This window comes from Cryptomeria japonica, chromosome 11, assembly GCF_030272615.1.
Source record: "Cryptomeria japonica chromosome 11, Sugi_1.0, whole genome shotgun sequence".
Taxonomy (NCBI): Eukaryota; Viridiplantae; Streptophyta; class Pinopsida; order Cupressales; family Cupressaceae; genus Cryptomeria; species Cryptomeria japonica.
The window spans coordinates 727,739,446-727,758,000 of record NC_081415.1 but is presented as its reverse complement, the minus strand read 5'-3'; the positions used below and the strand labels follow the sequence as shown (position 1 = coordinate 727,758,000).

At 36.3% G+C, this 18,555-nt stretch overlaps 1 protein-coding gene across 2 annotated transcripts in view; it reads left to right on the top strand.

The window, feature by feature from the left end:
- The window catches only part of LOC131050822 (serine/threonine-protein kinase STY46), a 171,378-nt gene that overhangs the window by 70,809 nt on the left and 82,014 nt on the right, over positions 1-18,555 (top strand). For both annotated transcript variants that reach the window (XM_057985109.2, XM_057985110.2), the window contains one exon: positions 987-1,060. In XM_057985109.2, coding sequence (XP_057841092.1) covers positions 987-1,060 — 74 coding nt within the window. The remainder of the gene's footprint in view (positions 1-986; positions 1,061-18,555) is intronic.

Sequence of the window (18,555 nt, the reverse complement as noted above, 5' to 3'; positions counted from 1 at the left end):
TTTTAATAAAATCGTACTTGGGGGCCGACTTGTTGCAATATTATTAATTTCTATATTTTTGGAGGCCGACCTATCTTTGTGTCGGTTTATTTGTAGTGGCCGACTTAGGTGGGTAGATATATATATATATTGGTTTTTGGGCTCATTCCATCATCAAAGAAGTTTTAGTTTGTTGTGCATTAAACGAATGCATATACCTTCTCAAACGCCAACCTGAGAGGTCTTTAGTAGTAAAATGAAAACCTTGTTACTTGCTGTTCCAGGGTAACGGAGAGGTCAATCTTAGGGACCTATCTCTCTACCTCTCTCTCTCTCACCCTTAGATCCTTGAGAGGGGTGCCACCCTCAACCTCGTTTTGGTGCTGCCCCCAAACCCCCATCAAACTAAAAGTCTAAGCATGTAATAGACCAATGATGAATCATGATCATAAAAATCTACCTAATACATATCCCTTGTTGCAAATCTCTGCATATTCATAGTTAAAAAAATATTATGGCTGCTACATCATCTAGGACCTACCTTAGATGCCTTTGTAGGAAGGATGCAGGCTCCTCCGAGCCATAGACTTCTAGTTATTGTTTTGATATTTTTTTGGAACTTTTGATGTCATGGATTTCATATTCCATGAGTCTTGTATACATTTGACAATATTTATATATCTAAGTGTGCTTTTTCCTTTAGCTACAATTTGCATTTATACTTATGTGATTGATGTATACTTGTGTATGTGATCAAATTAGCTTCTATTTGATGATGTTATTGTGTCCTTAAGGTTTATTTAATAAAGGGTGCATAAAACAAGTTTTAAATTCTTAAAAATCTCTAAATTCCTTGGATGACTTGACAATTGTCATCCATGATAGATTTCTTGTGGTTTTGTGTCTGTTAATGTGTTGGGTTCCTGCTTTGGTCATTTGATTTTAATTCGAGTTAAAACGTTTTTACTTTTTAATTTTATTTTCTTTCTCTTGATGGATCTCTGCAGGAATGTTAGACACAAGAATGTTGTTCGATTCATTGGGGCTTGTACAAAGCCACCTCATATATGTATAATTACAGGTAATATTATAATTTTTGTTTCTAAATCAGTTTTTCAACAAATATACTACAGTTATTCATTAGAAGTATAAATAAAATTAGTACCTTGATTTCATAGTATACTTAGAAAGGAAGGTAGCGCAATGTAAACTTTTGCCGAAGATGAATTCCCTATGTACTGTCTATTTGACATGTTATATGTATGTGACACATAATTTCACAATAAATAAACTTGAATGTAAATGAGAGTTTATTACCTTAAGAGTTAAGACAAATGAGAACTGGATTCTAGCAAATAAGAATGTAGTCCTTTGCAATTCTGAAATGTAATAAAGAAGACCTTGTTTTATAAGTTAAGGAGAGAAGTTATGAGCAGACTGCTATTGCCAAACTCTGTGATGTTCGACCATTCTTTGCCACTGTACATTATTACCAACAACGTGACAGGGAGTCTTTCTCTATTTATTTGAAGTGCTCCTGCTTAATCGAGTATGATTCAGTATGTGTAACTATAATGATAAACTATTCTAGACAAAATTTCTAAGATACCAGTTCTTCCCCTTTTGGCCTGGGTCCAGGTCCTGGTTCTTGCCCGGTCCTGGTTCTCCCCGGGTTCTCCTTGGGTTCCTCCCGGGTCCTTCCCAGGTGGCCAGGTTCCCTGTGGGTCCTGCGTCACAGGTCCCACAGAGAACCCGACCACCTGGGAAGGACTCGGGTGGAACCCAGGTCGAACCCAGGCCCGTGGTTTCCAAAAAACAGGGCCCACGGGTCAAAAAAACAATAAAAAAAGACTTTTTAAAATAGTTTTTTAATAATAAAACTCTAATTCGCCCCTTTATGACTTTTTAAAAAAGACTCGAAACTTGAATATTATCTTTTTTGCAAATTATGAATATGATATTAGACTTTAGTTATTAGTTTACTGATTACATTTGCGATATATGAATATTTATTGGCATTGGCAATTATGGATTTATGATTTATGATTTATCATTTATGTATGGAAAGTCACATTGTATATTTTATTTTATATATATATGTACGGACGAACCTGTACCTGTACCCGTACCCATGATTTTTTTTTTTGCCGAATCCGCGAATCCGTACCCGAATCCGAACCCAAATCCGAACCCGAACCGGTAAGTTAGCAAAATTTCAATCCTTTTGTTTCTATACATTAGAAGAGATTCTTGTTGTTTAATGTTTATATGCACAGTTTACATTTGGTACTTATATTTCCTACATATCTTTTATGCTGTCATAAACAGTAATTTGGATGCTGAGGAAATAACTCCTACGCTAGGGTAGTGTGAGTGATTCCTAATAGCATGATGTGTTTGAACAATAACTGTGACAATGCCCGTGGTTGTCTTTAGAGGAAAGTGTTGGGGGAAAGTCCTATGGGACAGCCCTCAAAAATGGTTCCTGAAGCAGAAACATTCAAGGAGAAAATTGGACAAGCAGGGTTTTTGTGCAAGCCAATGTAGGTTCTTCTTAGATTTTAGTAGTGAAAATTCTTGATGAAATGTCATTAAAAATGGAAAATAATCTCTCCCAAATCTTCATTCCCATGAGATGATTAAGGTGACGAATTCCTGGTATGTATCCTTAAATTGCTTTGGAAAAGAATTAAGTTGCAAAATCAATGTAGTGTGACACAATAGAAGTTAAAATTTAAAGAGAAGAGATAAACAAGTGAGGCAGATTTAAGAAGCAGCTAACAGAAGATCTCAATATGCGACTTCTGTATTCAAAGTGTTCAATATGAAGAAAAACCATTCATATATGGAGGGAAATTAAGAAAGTGATGTAAAGGAAACTTAACAGTACTTAGACGGTTTGTTGGAGGGAGCAGATGGGACAACATTACACATATGTTGACAGCTTGATGTGCTCACAGTTGGTGGCATAATGTAAATATGGAAAGATTATATAAGTATGCATTCACTGCATAGAGTGAGGAAAGATTGATTGGGAAATTTGTTCACTCGTGCTGACTGAAGGATTCCAACAAGGCCATGTTTTCAACAATTCTATTGAAGATGAAAAGCAGTGCAGTGATAGTAAATTCAGAGAGAGAAGTGAACATGTGTTTCCAAACTCATGTTAGAACAATTATGACTTGCTTTATTCTAATTCAGGTCGTGGGTATACATTGCTTATGATAATTACATTATTGTTTGCATGAAAATGAAAAATACAGATTTAGGGAATTGAAAAATAACCAAGTGAAGCATGAGATATGCCAGCTTGGGATTAACCTAGGAAACATAGGAACTGATTGGTGTGGAAACACTGTTTGAGAGTGGTACAGGTAAGCATGGCCATCATGTTAGAGTAGGTTGGAGAACCAATGTGGAATCAAAACCCATTGCTTGCACTTTCAGCTTAGTGAGGACTAAAATCTTGCTCAATGCATTGACCACTTTGTTACTGTTCCCACTTTGATAAGAAAATAGTAACCTTGTAAGAACTCCACCCATTTCACATGCCTTTGATTGAGCTTGCCCTGACTGTAGATATATTCCAAGGCCTACTGTTCAATGTATAGAGTAGACTCCTGAGGAAGCTAATAGTGTCTCCACTTCATCAGTGCTTGGATGATGGTGCAGAACTTTTGATTATACATGGTGTCTTTCCTTGTCTTTATTCAACTTTTCACTAAAATCAGCAATAGGTTGGCCCTCTTGGCTAAAATCAACTTTAATTATAGTCTCACTAGCATCACAACCTATTTGAAATACCTTGCTGAGATCAAGAAGTGCAGGGAGTGGTTGTTCAATGGCTTTGTTCATCGACAATGCACAGGTTTATTCTGTGGTAGGAATTCACTTAAACTCTCTTCAGTCTCCCCTCATGGTCTCAATGATAGAAGCACATATTACATTCAAATTTCAGATGAACTTTCTTTAGTAACTAGTTAAGCCACAGAAACAATGATTCACCTTCTTTGGACCCATCATGAAGGCCCCCTAGTGATAAAAAAAATCAAGAAACAACAGCACTGTCTTCATAGAGCAGCATTTCTTTAAGTTTGTCTACTTTGCTTCTTTTAATTTCTTCAAAACAACCCTGTTGTGATCCAATATGCTTCTTTAGTTATGTTAGAAATGAGAATATTATCAAGATAAACAATAGATTTTTTTCCAAGAAAGGGTTTTAATACCCCATTCATTAACCTCATAAAGGTATTCATATGTGGGAGTGATATAACACACCATCCATACAAGCCCTCTTTTGTTTTGAAGGTTGTCTTCCACTCATCCTCTCTTATTTTGATTTGGCAATGACCACTTTTTAGATTAGTCATTGTGAAGTATTTAGCTTCTGAATTAGTACACAACTACATATACACCATTCCCCTCCCATTGTGGGTGTCAAAATTGCTAGGACTGTGCACTGACTTACACTGTATTTTATAAACACCTTCAATAGAAATTCCTAAATTTGCTTTTTCATCTCTTGAACTAGCTTCACTATAGTGGAAGTTCTTCAGGGATATCACTAGACACTATATCTTAGTACCAATATTGCATATAAAGTGTCTTCCACCTTGTGGGATGTGTCTTTGGAAAGGGTGTGAAGTTTCTTGTGACATGAGATGCCTTATTTGGAACGAAATAACTTGCACAAGAGAAGAAAATAAGAAGAAATATGTTGCAATAATTGAGAATGATAAGCCACTTAGAGGGTGCAACCTCCTAAGCCATTTGGAGGGGGCTGCCTCCTATAGTCTTTTATAAGAGCACAATATGGTGATAATAACTAATCTCTATCTCCTATATATATCATACTTATATCATCAATGCCACCCAAGGCGACCTAACTCATTAAATATGACTTTATAAAATAAAGGGTTATGTTAGCCACAAGTTGGCTACACATATCCTCATTTACACTATATGTTAAGGGTGTATCATGCCCCTTTCCTTAAAAAGTAACATTGTTCCAATGTTGACAATCCTTGGATGCTTTGGCAAGAATACTTCATCTTCTCATGTTGCATCTTCTTAGGCCAAATTATACTACTTGATTAGATACCCCATAATCATCCTCATTTGTAGCTTGTTAGTTCATCTTTTGAAGAATTCTCCTAGGATTTAAAATTATTTTTCTTCCCTTATCAAGCTTTGGTAACTCTCTCGTCGGTGATGCTTGATTATGTTATGTGCCATTGTGTTTTTCTCTTTAAGACTAGAGACTACCCCCTACTTGTGCCAAGTTTGTTCTTCTATTCCTCTAACCTTTGGGTGTATCCTCAAGGACAAGGTGATGGATGGTGGATAGTGCCTTGGTACTAGTTGAATTGCATGATCATGATCTGCTTTGGATGGTAATATTGGTGGCACGTCCCCAACCACCACTTAGTATGCATCTATAGTTTCTTGTAGATTTGGTGGTGTAGGGAACTTTGAGTTTTCTTCTTCTTCTTCTTTTGTTAATTCTAATTATTTTGCTTCTTCATCTTCTTGCATGTCCATGATTGGCAATAGTTTATGATATCTCGTATAAGTACTAGTAGTTGGATCTGAATTGGTTCACTTGTACAATCCACCTTGATTTGCTTGAAACATCATGTTTCTCTATTGGTTGAGATATAGATCCTTGGAGTTGGAATATTGTGCTGACTAAGGCATCATGACTTCTTCTATACTAGTGACTCTCTTTTCATTTGTTCTACCACCTTTGACAAGGTTTTTTCCTTCATCTTGTTGGTTTCTTCTCTTATATCTTCCATGGATATGGTATCCATCTCCCCTACTAATGAATCAACTTTGTTAGGAACCTTTCCATGAGTAATTGGATTCCTTCCTTTGCCTCTTGTTGAAGCCCCCAGCCATGGTGTGGAAAAATAATTTTGCAATAATTACACAAACAAATCTAAATACTTTTATTTTTTTATTGTAACTTGGTACAGCCTAGATCTCACTAGTCAAGAAAAAACTCCAAGAAATTTGCTGATGTCTAGCTTTATGGATGAATTTGTTGGAAACTCTAATTTTGCATTAACTCCTTCAATTCTACTCCAAATGACCTCAAATATGGACTACAATAGCTTCAATATGCCCTTTGTAAGCCTCCAAAATTTAGAAAAAAGATTGTTATTTTACAGCCTCAGAGTGAATTTGTTGAAAGCCCCAATTTCACAATAACTCCTTCAAATCCACTCCAAATGACCTTAGATCTAGACTATAATAGCTTCAATATGTCCTTGATCAACCCTCCAAAAATTAGAAAAATATTTGCTAACTTGAGAGAGATGTGATTCACAATTACACCTCCTAAATAAAAAAGATTGCTTACTTTAATGCCTTCTAAATGCCAAGATCATGCTCTAATCCACTTGTAATGAAATAACTTGCACGAGAAAAGAATATAAAATAGGAAACATGCTACAAATACTTGAGAATAGTAAACCACTTTGAGGGGGCAACCTCCTAAGCGACTTTGATGGGGCTACCTTCAATAGTTTTTTTTAAGAACACTATACACAATATGATGTTAATAACTAATCTCTACCTCCTCTATATACTATACTTATGCAATGGATGCCATCCAAGATGATCTAACTACATATATCTGACTTCACAAATGATCATATAACTTTTTAATGGTTATGCTAGCCATGAGTTGGCTACACATATCCTCATTTACACTACATGTTAAGGACATATCACTATCCATGTCTCGATGTATTTCTCTTTGAAAGACCCTAAAAACATGGCTATCAAAAGTGATGAAAGATTATTGATTTATTCAAATTTCAAGTGAAAGATTTCTGTTTTATTCTCATTTTGAGTGCAGAAACAATAACAAAGTTGGATATCAAAAGCAAGACCAAAGAAAGCAAGTGACAAAGAGATCTCATGGTGATGAATACAAAGGTGGGCTTTCGAGTTTCAATTTTTTTTGGTTTCGTTGTTTTTAATAGTCCCAATAAAAAGTTTAATGTTAATCTTGTAAAAAAAACTCTTAAAAGTTAAAAATTATAAGCTAGTACAAATTTGGGTAAAAACTTTAAAACATAAAATTAACATTTTGAAGATTTGTGATGTAATTTAAATTTATTAAATTGTAAGTTTTAACTTTAAACTTTAAATTATATTCAATTCTAAAATTTAGTTTATAAATTTATAAGATTTAACTTTAAAATTTAAACGAGTATTGGTACTCATTTCCCATACTAGTACCAATAAAAATCACTTGTCAACCTTGTTTGGAACTCCTGTAGCAACTCCTCCACCTCTATTGGTAACTCAAGATCTTCTTTTGTAACTTTACATGAGGGTTTAGCATTGAGAGTTAATCGACCCTTATTTGCTCCCAAGTCACTCAGAAACTCCCCTCCACCAATCAAGTTCTCCACGCCTTTGACATCATGCCTTTGATGAGCACACACTTATACTAAGAAGGGGGCAAGGATGAATTCGTATAAGACAATCTTTTACTTTTTCAAAACTTAACAACCATAACAATATCAATCACACAATATCTAACAATCATGCAACACAAGGAGAATAAAATTTTTCTTGGAAACCCTTTTAGGAAAATATCATGGCAAAATATTGCTTATATAAAACTCTTTTACAAACTTCGTATCCACAAGAGACACCAATCCCCTCTTTGTAGGATTGGTAGGCACCAATTCACTGGAGACACCAATCACTACAATTGAGCACCAACTCATCAAGAGACACCATCTCTTCGTTTGGGAAGCACCAACCTCCAACAAAACTAGATTCCAGCTACTAAATGTTGCTTCTTCAATGGATGGACATTATGATCTCCTTCATTTATATACTCCACGATTCCCTTCTTTCTCATAACATAAATGTACTTGTAATGTTACATATGCTTGCATATTCTTTTCATATACGTATTCTCCTTATCTCTTCCACATATATATCTCGCATATATCTCTTAACAAGTCTGCTGAGAATCTATTTTCAAATCTGCTCAAACTTTCTTCACAAGTCTGCTAAAAACTCCTTTAAAAATCTGCACTAAATCTGCTATTATGCTTGGAAATCTGCCTTAAATGATCTTCAATTATACTTCCATATGCACATGGACTGATGTATATCTGATATACTCTTTACTCCTTACACACTCTTTTCATTTGAAGTCTGCTTTTATTAGATTTATTCCTCTCTTGTAAATTTGTTCAAGTCTGCTTCTATATCTGCTCTAAATCTGCTTTTATATCTACTCCTAAATCTGCTCTGCTGTGTATGATTTGCATTTCTTGACTTCACCTTCCAATCACAATTTTATCTCCTCTTATACCATCATATTTCTCTTCAAAAGAATGCAACTCTTCACAAAGGAGGTCGGCCTTATTTTCCATTTATTAAGGGAGGTGACTAAGAAGGGAGTTGGCCTCAAGCAAATCAGCTTGCTGGTCGACTTGTTATTCATTTCTATCGCTGTTTTGTTTATGACAAGTCTAGTGTGTTTGAAGTTTGAACCATGATAGTGATTGCATTCATGACTGTTGTCTTAGGTTCTGATATAGTAATTGATGGTAATGCCTTTCACATTTGCTTGATAGACATTCAAATGACAGTACCTTTAGTATTTGGTGATAGCATCTTTAGTAATAGAGAAAAAGGTTTGATAGAGACATTGTTGTTCATACCAGTCAATAGAAACTGGATAAATGTCTATGCTTGCCTGACATCCCTTAATGTAGGTCCACCTCCTTATGCTTGAAACCATTATCTTTGCTTAATAACATCATGGTGAGTTTATTTATTTGACTGTCATGATGAACTCTTACTATTACACTAGCCCAACTCACATTTTGACAGTCTATGTACTTGTTAGTCATTATGACAACCATCGATATAGTCTTAATAACATTTCTAATAAGTTTTTGGGCTCACTACATCATCGAAGAAGTTTTAGTTTGTTTTGCATTAAACTAATGCATATACCTTCTTAGACGCCAACCTGAGAGGTCTTTATTAGTAAGACGAAAACCTTGCTATTTGCTGTTCCAAGGTCACAGAGACGTCAATCTTAGGGACCTATAAGGATCATAGAATCGAGACTCGCTTAGACTCACACAGACTTGGTGAGTCGCAAGTTGGGTAACCCGTGGCATGTCCTAGGGACTCGGACTTAGGCTTGGCCAAGTTTGAGCGAGGCTCACTAAGTCTCGCGCATGTGCCAAACTTGTCGAGTTCAAGCGAGTCTTGTCATCTAAAGTCACTCAGACTCCAATTTTTTTTTTTAAATCTCAAAATTTCAGTACCTTTTATTGGATTATATACATGAAATATAACATTTAAGTATAATTCTTATACTTTAAGTTGTATTTCATGTACTTATTGGTAGGATGTATCAAAGTGGTTTTAGATCTCTACGAGTTATAATGCAAATTCTAGGTTTTAGATCTTATAAACTTTTAGACTTAGTCAAATTTCAGTAATCAACAAGTTCCTATCATCATTCTCTTACTCTCTCTATCTCACTCACTTTATTTGTCTTGAGCTCTAGACCTATCTCTCTCCCTATCACTTCTCTCTACCTCTATCTCACTATCTTCCCTTTCTCCCAAGATCTAGACATATCTCTATACCTCTCTCTCTCTCACCCTCGGACCCTTGCGAAGGGTGCTACCTGTTGATGGGTGTTTTATGACCACACCAAGATGGAATAAAATACCAGGGTATCTTATCCTCTCTTGAGAAAAATATCATGTATGCTAAGATTGCGAAAGATCATACAAGTGACTCCAAGGTTCTTCTCTGTCAAGTCGTGATGTGTGGATAAGCTCAATGGTCGTTGTGATATGCTGGTAACACAAAGGGACTTACGTTTGAATCTTTCTTCACTTCTTTTGCAATGTTGGCTGGAACTTCATCGGATATTGCAATCTCATGATGCTTCTTCTTCGAACTGAAATGAACTGAAATTAAAGTGGAAAGGGTTAGAAGGATCTAAATCTACTCCTAAGGACAATGATATCAATGGATAGTGCTCTGATGGACGAATTCCAAATAAACCAAGTCCTGCTTCACCAAGATCAACAACAACTCCACAAGAACTGGTGTAATCTTCCAAAGATGTTGAAGAATTTTCTAACCGAGAAAGTGCATTTGAATACCCAAAACGACGCAATCCAAATGACCATCCACAATTGAACTTAGCACAAATTTAGTGGCTCAGGCTAACTTTACACTTCAACTTATAATCAACAAAATACAAAAAGTATGAACCATGGAAATTCATCAAACACCATTACATTCTCCATTGAAATCAAAGCACTTTATCTAATAATTTTGAGAAATTGGAAGAACACCGTGCAACAAGTTGAAATTAACTTGAATCCACCATATCTTCAATGAAATCAAATTTTATTTCTCCAAGTCTTACAACAATGTCTTCTCCTTCTACTCTACTACACTAAGGAGAAAGAGCTTTTCACTTCTAATGAGCTGACTATGAATTACAAATGTGAAGTCAAGGCCTTTTATAGAGCTCCTCCCACAAATGAACGGCCAAAATTGATTTAAAATCGAAGGCTGAGATTACAAGATGGAACCCTAATTAGGGTTTTACTAACAAGAGCTTTTGTGACATAGAAAAGTGGGGCCAAGTCGACCAATGAGAAAATTACATTCGGGGACACTTGTCCTTCTTTCGAATATAAACCAATAATAAAATATTATCAGCATCTTCTAGAAGCTCTCTTGGATAAGTCGGGTTCATTGAATGTGGTCATGTTGATTTGTATACACGTGATTGGCCGACGAAGGTGAGTAGGTGCCACATCAACATGCTGGGTGCCACGTAGATTGGAAAACTCATCATGGGCAATATTCTCAAATTGTATCATTTTGTGATCAAGGTTCTAACTTTGATTAACTTTTCTGAAACTATCTCTCCTTGATCATCTTCTTCCTTTTATGCACTTGCTTGGGAATTCACCTTCTTGAAATGGATTGGACTCCCCTGTCAACGATTCTGTCATTCTTGAAATCTTTCACACTTGAACTTTCTGACTTTTGATTTTGGATTTCTGGGGGAAATTCTTCCTTCTACATTTGACTTGAACTTTGATCTTTGAGGTCTTGAACCTTGAATGCTTGGAACTGGATTGTCTTGAATTAGACTTCTTGACCCTTGGTCTCCATGCTTCCTGATGTTGTCTTTGGATTGGATAGATGAATCCTTGATGTTTTATCATTTTTTGACTTGTCAAGAATGCCAAGCTTTATAATATCTCCTTAGGAAGTTCAATTTTATGTCTCTAGTTACCTCTCTTCCATAGGTGCATTCTAGACATGGGGAGGGATTCGTGTTCTTTGATGCTTATCCTTGGCAGAGGAGAGGATTTATGCTAGAGAGTGCACTTGGGCATTCGAGGAGGATTTGTCCTTGTGACAAAATCCTTGCACATGGTGGACTTGTGCTCATGAGTACACCTGAGCCTGGGAGAAGGAATTTCTCCACAATCAAATTTTGATTAGTTCATGCCATTTGAGAGGTGGGCGCATTTTGGAGGCATTCAAGGAATTTTCTTTGCCTTAGTGGTGTCTTGAGTCACTTTGTGAAGTTGAGCGCATTTTAGTAGTTGGGGAGGAATGCTCCTTGAGCATGAAATACTTCTCTCTTAGTGATTTGCGCTCCAAGAGACTTCCTTGGCACACTTTGGTGGTGAAGGAGGATTTTTCCATTCCTTAATCAAAATTTCGCTGTCTTGGACCCTTCATTCATCCCACCGGACCTGAATCTTGATATTCTTGTTTTACTTGTAGTTGACTTTCATTTGTAGACCAAAAAAGCATCTTACTAAAAATAGAAATTGCTAAAAGTAGTAAGTTTGTCCAAACTCTCAAAATTAGGCCAAATGGAGACCAAGTGAAATTTACTAAAAATAGCCATTGCTAAAAATAGTGTGTCCAAACTCCAAATTGGCCAAAACTGAGATGCGCTAAAACTTACTAAAAATAATTGTTAAAAATAGAAACTTTTGGCAAAAGCATTGAAAAATATCCCTTCACAAACCTTCTGTGAGGGGGGCAGTTGAGAACATCCCTTCACAAACCTTCTATAAAAACCACATGGACCCAAGAATCCCTTCAAGTGTGTTATGTTCTCAGGTGGTGGCCAATTAATGATAGCTCTAATCTTTTCTGGATCCACCTTCACACCTTCTGCACTGATGATGTGACCAAGATAGAGCAGCTCTCTCATTCCAAATTCACATTTGGACTCCTTAGCAAACAAGGATTCAGACTCCAGTATATTGAGAACTTCATCTAAACAAGGATTCAGACTCCAGTATATTGAGAACTTCATCTAAGTGTTGCAAGTGCTCCTTCCAAGACTTACTGAAGATAAGGATATCTTCAAAAAATATGAGTACAAACTTCCTCAACTGCTTCTGTGTAATGTCCCTACTAGTTAGAGATCACTATCCTGCAAAACAGATTGTTAGAATACAACAGACATATAAATATATATCTAATCTAATTTGCAATCTAACTTTAAAATACTTAATTAACATAATCATAATTTAAATCTAATAAAAAGGATACGAATGCCATACAAAGTATGTCCTTAGGCGGCCGTAAGCTCGCCTTCTTGGAACCCATCTTGGTTGCAAGCCCTGTAGGAAGTCGAAGGTGAATTCGACTCCTGTCTTGAATGTAATCTCTTACATCCAAGCCCTCCAGGAAATCGAAGGTTAATTCGATTCCTGTCTTGGGTGTAACCTCTTACACCCAAGCCATCCAAGGAAGACCATGTGTTCATTCCTTGCCTTGGGTGATGCATCCCATCACCCAAGTCCCCAGAGTGGACCGGCCAGATCCATCTCCTCTTGGTTGAACTTAATCAACCAAGCCATACATATGCATATCAATGTTCAGTATATATACTGCCCTAGGGATTATCATAATCCCTCCCTTAGACTAAGGGAGTTTCCTCCCTATAGCCTCCATCATGTGATTACATTTATAATACATTTTTGCATTTTATTACTATTTTCCATTGCATAATCAACATTTATATTTTCCTGATTTAACATGTATTCCCTAACATATATTCATAAAAATGTTCAGTATCCAATATTCACATTTATTTCTTAACATATATTCCTACTATTCATTGATACGTATTTATTACTTATGTTTATACATATTTATTAACATCTAAAAAAAATCATTCATTACACATGTATTAATTTGTTCATTACTATATTCACTGACATATGTAATAAACCGTTCATTATTATATTCACTAACATATGTAATAAACCGTTCATTACTATATTCACTAACCTATGTATTAAAGTATTTATTTTATATTCATCCACATATGTAATAATCGTGTTCATCATTCATATTCATTAACATATATAATACCAAACTGTTCATTACTACATCTACTAACATATGTATTAAACTTGTTCATCACTATGTTCACTAACATATGTATTAAGTATTTAATTTATATTCATTCACCTATGTAATAACATGTCTACCCTTCATATTTATTAACATATAAAATACTATATTCCCTCCTTACTTACCTGCTGCGGTAGCCTCCAGAACTGTTCTCCCACCATGTAACAGTCCTTCCTCCTTTCTCCCCCTTACCGTTGGCTGCTCTGCTCCCTTTATATCTGTATGAACTTCTCTTTTTATAAGTAAATCTAATATAACATTATTTTTCCTACAGCCTCCCTTATTCTTTCCCTTTTCCTCTTATATGCCCCCCACTTTTATATGTGCCAAGGGACCGTTGGATGGGATGGGTCACACAACTTCATTTAAGAAGCGACTCCTCAATTTGTCCGCTGACTCTTCAATGTAACTGCTGACCCTTTAACGTTGGACACAACTCTTTTGTTAATTGCACCCTTTCACTTAATCGCCGTCTTCTTATTCCCGTTAACCATTAGCTTATTAATCTCTGCAATTATGAGAGCCTTAATTACTTATGGTTGTGTCTGGTATTTAAGCCTACATACTGTGATCACTTATTCAATTGCAATCCCTATCCAAGTGTCTTAATTGCTATTAGTAATGGACTGCCGTTGTTTCCTTAATATTAATCATTGTTCTTCTTTGTTTTTTTAATAGTCGCTTATACCTCAATTGCAATCAAATATAAATATTATTAATAATTGCTGTCTTAACCAATCAGTTATTATTATAATTATTTTTTAGATATATTAAATTAAATAAATAACTAATGAACTATTATATCAAATATACTTGATAAATAATCAACTATCAGAACACCATCATATCGATTGATACGAGGCATGACCGATTTGTAATACTTGTTTAATATAATATTAATTTAAATATTTCAAGAATATTATTATTGATAAATAAATATTTATTATTATCACATACAAATAATTATTCGTTGATAAATATTATATTAATTAATAAATACTAATTGTTTCATTTATTGTATATTTGAATTAAATATATTAAATTAATAAATAAACATTTATTAATTAATAATTTAATTGCTACATTTAGGTTATATTCATTGATAAGCGAAAACATATATGAATCAAATAGTATTACCTATTATATTTATTAACACTACTATTGCCTAGACACTAATTATTAGTCTATCTAATGGCTGTAAAGGCAGACAGATCTGACATGTGTCAGATCTGGTCTACCACTAAATATGATATTATGTATGATTGTCATACGTATTGCTAATATATAATATCCTCTTTAATTGTATTATTTATATCCTCTTTGTACTTTAATTGTATTATTTTTTATTATTAAATATATAAATTATGTTGATAATATATAATATGTAAATCATAAATAATATTTAATTAATGAAATTTAAATAATCATTCATTGGTAATTATTATATTAATTAATAATAATAATTTCTTCATTTAGGGTCTCTCCCTTTCTCTCCGTATATATATAACGATCCAGGAGGGGACATGACATTTTGGAACATCTTGTTCATGCAAGACTGGAATTTGGCAGGAGCATTAGTTAAGCCACAAGGCATGACTAGGAATTCGAAATGCCCAAAGTGGCATCTGAATGCGGTCTTCTCAACATCTGATGCTCTCATCCTGATTTGGTGGTAGCCCGATCTGAGATCTATCTTTGAGAAGAACACTGCACCATGTAGCTCGTCAGTGAGCTCATCAATCCTCGGAATAGGGTACCGATTCTTGATGGTTTTCTGATTTTGTGTTCGGTAATCAACGCACATACGCATGGTCCCATCCTTTTTTTTCACCAATACAATAGCTGAAGCAAAAGAACTCTTGCTTGGCCTAATGTAACCCATGTCCAACAGCTCTTTAATGGCTTTCTCAATCTCGTCCTTCTGCTTCTTGGGGTATCGATAAGGAGTAGTCATGATAGGTTTAGTGCCTTCTTCTAACTCAATGATGTGTTCAGTACCACACTCAAGCGGTCTACCAGGTGGTGGATTCTCAAACACCTTACTCCTTTTTGTAAGCAAAGCTTGAATGTCATCAGGATAGCTTCTTTTCTCTTAAGATAAATTAGATGACATAATCATACACTCAGGAGATTTACCAAGAGGTGGTTTCCCAAGGACCTTACTCTTATTTGTGATTAGTGCTTGAATGTCTGCGGAGTAGCTTCCCTTGTCTTCAAGTGGACTTGATGGCATTATCAAACACTTTGCTGCCCACTCCACTTGGTTATGGCGGATCAGCCTCTCCATCCTCTTCAATGAAACAACTCTGAGAGCACCATTGGACATTCCTCTCAATACCACCTTCTTCCCATCAGACATAAATTTCAGCTCCATGGTTTGCAGATTTAATATGATCTCACCAAGAGATCTCAGCCATTGAATCCCAAGGACTGCATCATCAGTCCCTCCAATGCTAACCACAAAGAAGTCATCTCTAATTTCATGATTTCCTAACTTCAGAGACATGTTGGAAACCATTCGATTGCATGATATAGTGGAGCCATCAGCTACCATGACTTTAAAGCCTTCTACTTCCTCAGGCACTAGCCCCCTCTTTGCAACAATCCTGTCATCAATGAAGTTATGAGTCGCTCCTGTGTCAATGGAGCAATGACATGATGTTCTCCTATCACTCCCCGAACTCTAAAGGACTCATTTTTGTGAATGCTTGAGAGTTGAGCAACCACCCCTCTATCTTCTAGTTCACTTTCAGGCCCTTCTGGAGCTTCTTCATACTGGCTGTCCTCATTTTCAGTCTGCGGTTCTGAAATTTCAGAATCTAATCCATCAGCTGAATAGGACTCCATTTGGTGTAAATTGCCCTTCCCATGACATTTATGTCTTGGGGCCTGTTGTGACGTTTTCACACATCGCCCCATTGCAAATGGGGACCCTTGCTTTTTTGCTTTTTAGGGTTTGTTCTTTGGGTTTTTTTAGGGTTTTGTTAGTTAGCCTTTGCATTTTGAGTGCTGTCAGGGAGATCAATAGGGTAGCAAGTCTGGAATGTCCTGATCCTGAAATTTGGCTAAGTCTGGAATGTCCTGATCCTGAAATTTGACTAAGTCTGGAAACTGAAAAACCTCAAAAAACTAGATTTTGCAATATAACTCCTGGAGGTCTGAAACCACTCTCAAACATCCTGAAAGTATATATGGAATATAACTTAAAGTATATACTTAAATGTTATATTCCATAAAAATTATCCTGATAGAGAGTTCAAAAAGTCAAATTTCGCTCCTGTCCTTCACTGAGGATCCAGAGCGAATTTCGCTCCTGTCCCTCTCAGGAGGACCAAGGCGAAGCGCTCCTGTCCCTCACCAAGGGACCAGGGCGATAATACTTATTTGAGCCATTCCTGACCGTGTTTGGACGAATTGAGACATGAAAGGCATGGTGAAGGACGAAATAAGCATGATAGAGCATCCAGACTTGATCAAAAACAATGAAATGATGAAGTTTTTGCCTAGAAGGTCAAATTCGCTCCTGTCCCTCACTGAAGGACCAGAGCAATTTTCTTTATATGCACAATTTTAGACCTTTTTTTGGACATTAACTTTTATTCATAGCATGAGGCAGGATGATATCTTCCCTAGCAAAGACATTTCATGGTGAAAAGTGAAGCATTTGGGCCTGGAGGGCAAAAATCGCTCCTGTCCCTCCCTGAAGGACTGGAGCTTGAAATCCAAAATTTCCTTGTCCTTGAAAGATTTGAACGATTTGACGACTTGAGGAGAACCAAGGAAGTGCTTTTTACCAGTTGAATATAATTTGAAGGCACAAACATGAGGAAAAATAGACCAAAATGCAAAATCGCTCCTGTCCCTCAGTCAAGGACCAGGGCGAAGTTCAGTGATAGCTCCCGTCCCTCTCCCAGGGACCAGAGCGAAATTCCTCATGAGGCATGTTTTGGGCAAAAAGCAAGCAAGTTTAAAGTTTGAGGCAAGCAAGGACGATGTAACGGATTCGTTGAAGACAAAATTGAAGATTGAAGGACACCAAATGAGACCTATATTGGCCTGGGCGCTCCTGTCCCTCACTGAAGGACCAGAGCGATTTTTGTCTTAGATGAATTTCTTGCCAAGTTTGAATGATTTCCAAGCCAAAGGTGAAAGAAAGGAGGGTGAAACTAGACCGTTGAAGATAAATTTGGAAGTTGGCAAAGTGTAGTTGAGCTTGAAAGTACAAATTCGCTCCTGTCCCTCAGGCAGGGACTAGAGCGAAATCTTCATGAAAGCTTAGATTTTGAATGTTGATCACGTTTCAAGTGTCCAAAGGGGACCAAGGGACTTCATTTTACACGATGAAAGCAATGGCAAGTTGATGAAAGCAAGCATGAGCCCAGGACATTGAAGTTCGCTCCTGTCCCTCAGTCAGGGACCAGGGCGATATCCACCATATTTGCCAATTCATTCAAAATTCATGCCAAGTCAAGATTGTACATGGTTGCGCAGGGTCTAAGGCGTCTTAAGATGATGATATGCAAAGGTTTCAAACGTCAAAAGACTATCAATTTGAACAAGGAAGCTATATCGCTCCTGTCCCTCATCAAGGGACCAGGGCGATTTTCATTAAATCATTCGTTTTCCTTCAAGATCACGTCAAAGTCAAGGTTCGCAAGATCAAGGATATCATTTGCAAGGTGATGAACAAGGAGTAAAGCTTGAGAGATAGCAAATGTTGGCCAGAGCATGAAGTTCACTCCTGTCCCTCACCAAGGGACCAGGGCGATATCCACCTTAGAGGGCATTCATCCACCAAATCAAGACGATCAAGCTCGATTTTTTTGGCAAACATGCCAGTCTCAACGTGAGGATGGAGGTTTTGAACATAAAAGGCAAGAGAATCAAGACTAAACATCAAATTCGCTCCTGTCCCTTAGTCAGGGACCAGAGCGATAGGTTTGTGTCCTTACCTCTTCCAAATTTGGCGCTAAAACATTCTTTAGATTTTATTAAATGCTAGGAAAAAATCGATAAATTTGAAATCCAATTAAAGTTAGCATTTAACATTAGCGCATGGGTCTTTATTAATTAATTTTTGCCTTTTAAAAATCGAGT